The sequence below is a fragment of the Triticum dicoccoides genome, chromosome 3B (genome assembly GCF_002162155.2).
Source record: "Triticum dicoccoides isolate Atlit2015 ecotype Zavitan chromosome 3B, WEW_v2.0, whole genome shotgun sequence".
Classification (NCBI taxonomy): Eukaryota; Viridiplantae; Streptophyta; class Magnoliopsida; order Poales; family Poaceae; genus Triticum; species Triticum dicoccoides.
The window spans coordinates 792,273,438-792,275,644 of record NC_041385.1 but is presented as its reverse complement, the minus strand read 5'-3'; the positions used below and the strand labels follow the sequence as shown (position 1 = coordinate 792,275,644).

Here is a 2,207-nt window from a genome sequence, read left to right as displayed (position 1 = left end):
CCGCTGAAACTACCGCGCGCTGCCGCTTATGCCCACGCGTGCCAATATATTTCGTGCTACAAAAAAAACTCCGCCTGCTGGAGCGCGCCGCGCGGCCTCTCACGCGCCACAAAATTTTCCCGCGCGCCATAAATTTCGCGCGTGTGTTGGAGATGCTCTTAGGGCGAGAAGGGCACCCAAGGCAAATTAACTGCGAACAATGAACCTTTCTGCAAAATATACGCACAGTTTGCTCCACCCGAATATGTGCCATTGATCTTTAATCCGATGGTCCAGCTTCGGTTTTCTATTTTTTCTACCGCATGCTCAGATTCTATTGTAGTCCGTCACGTCACACAACAGCTCGACAGATCTGCAGGCAATTATAATTCGTGTACGTCTCGGTCTACGTCCGTCTTTCTCGATCTTAGCCTTCATTTAAATATACAGCCTATACAGACCAAATCGACAATCCAAACTTAGATCCAGCGAGCGTTTCGACGAGCGACGGAGCTAGCGTTTCAACGAGCGAGGGAGCTAGCGTCTCGACTCGGGCGCCTTCAATTCGCCTCGTGATGAGGATCATGGCGGCGGCAGCGCTACTGCTGCTGCTGGTGTCGCTGGCGACGGCGGCGGCGGCGCCGCCCACGAGCAACACATCGGACACGAGGAGCGAGGAGAACTGGCGGATGTTCATGGATTGGAAGGCCAGGCACGGGCACGGCACAACCAACAGCTCCCTCACCGAGGAGGAACAGCACGTGTACGCCTTCTTTAAGATGGACTTCTGCGACATCGACCAGCTGTGGCATGACGACGGCTACTCCGTCTTCTCGGGGGAGAGGGGGAGGAGCGCGGAGGACACGCGTGAAGCACGGAGTGGAAGGCCATGAACGGCACGACCAACAGCTCCCTCGCCGAGGAGGAGCAGCGCGCGTACACCATGTTCAAGCACAGGCTCGGCCTCATCGACCGGCGGTGGCATGACGAAGGCTACTCCGTCTTCTCCTGGGAGAGGGGGAGGAGCGAGGAGGACACGCGCAAGATCTTCGTGGAATGGAAGGTACGAGAAGGAGTTACCTACAGCTCCATCGCCCACGAGGAGCACCGGTACACCATATTTAAGGAAGCCCTCCGCGACATCGACCAGCACAACTCTGACTACGCCATCGGGGTCTACAATAACAACCGATGCATCGACCAGTTCAGCCATCTCATCCAAGAGGAGTACGAAGCCGTTTGCTGCGGGTACTCGGAGGTGATGCCGTCCGAGGCCGAATTACAGAGGGTGGGCGAGATCCTGGAGCGCTTGTGGCAGGCATTTACTCTTCGGCTAAATTAATTCTTGGTTGACACGAAATTTACTGGATTGCTTTTTTATGGCTCAGCATGCATCTCCAATGTTTTCTATACGAGCAAAAAGTAGAGGATCTTTTTTAGCACAAAAGTAGATGGTTTTCTCATAGATGAAGTTCTTAGAATATATATGTGTTGGCTCATTAATTGTAAAATGCTACTGATTTTTACTAGTGTTGAGGAAAGTATGTGAAGTGTTTTAGCAACTTCTGAATATTCCACATGGCTTCATTATGCAAGATAGGAGAGGGAGCAGAGGCTTATTCTTTCATGCAAGAATATACTGGTGCTGGCTGAATTATATTCTTGCCTTGTTTAGGCACATGGGACAGACCACAGTGCTTCTATTTTCCATGTTTGTGCCCAGGCCTCACCGAACTTGTATTATTCTGAAAGACTTGCAAAAAGCTTCCAGCACATATTCACGGGGACGATAACAATTGGAGACATGGAGCAGAGCTATTATCTTGCAAGACAGTTAGTTGTTACCATCTTGAGTTGTGATATCAGTAATCAGAAAGCAGTTCCAACACTAGCACCTTATCGTTTTATCTAAACTTGTTTGAATAATAAGTAGTTGTATTTTCCACGTATGTTCAATCATTGTATTTCTTTTCAATTAGCATGGCGACATTCTCCCCTTGGCAGTGGGCACTGTAAATGTTTTTAATCAATGTTCTGTTATAGTTATATCTGGACCTTCATACACATAGTTTTAAATAGCCGTCTATAACTCCGCTATATCCCGCTATAGCCTTTTCAGCAGGGTGCCGCTAAATGGACGCCTTCATAAAAAGCCCGCTATAGCTCCGCTATAGCTGATTTGAAGTCCCGCCGCTATTTTCCATAGTCCGCAATTTAAAATATTGATA

At 49.1% G+C, this 2,207-nt stretch overlaps 1 protein-coding gene across 1 annotated transcript; it reads left to right on the top strand.

Moving 5' to 3' along the window:
- The first annotated feature begins 563 nt into the window (after nucleotides 1-563).
- Nucleotides 564-1,891, top strand: LOC119280056. The gene is made up of 3 exons (XM_037561054.1): nucleotides 564-686; nucleotides 866-1,297; nucleotides 1,655-1,891. The coding sequence occupies exons 1-3, from the start codon at nucleotides 564-566 to the stop codon at nucleotides 1,889-1,891; spliced, it is 792 nt and encodes a 263-aa protein (XP_037416951.1).
- Nucleotides 1,892-2,207: the final 316 nt, after the last annotated feature.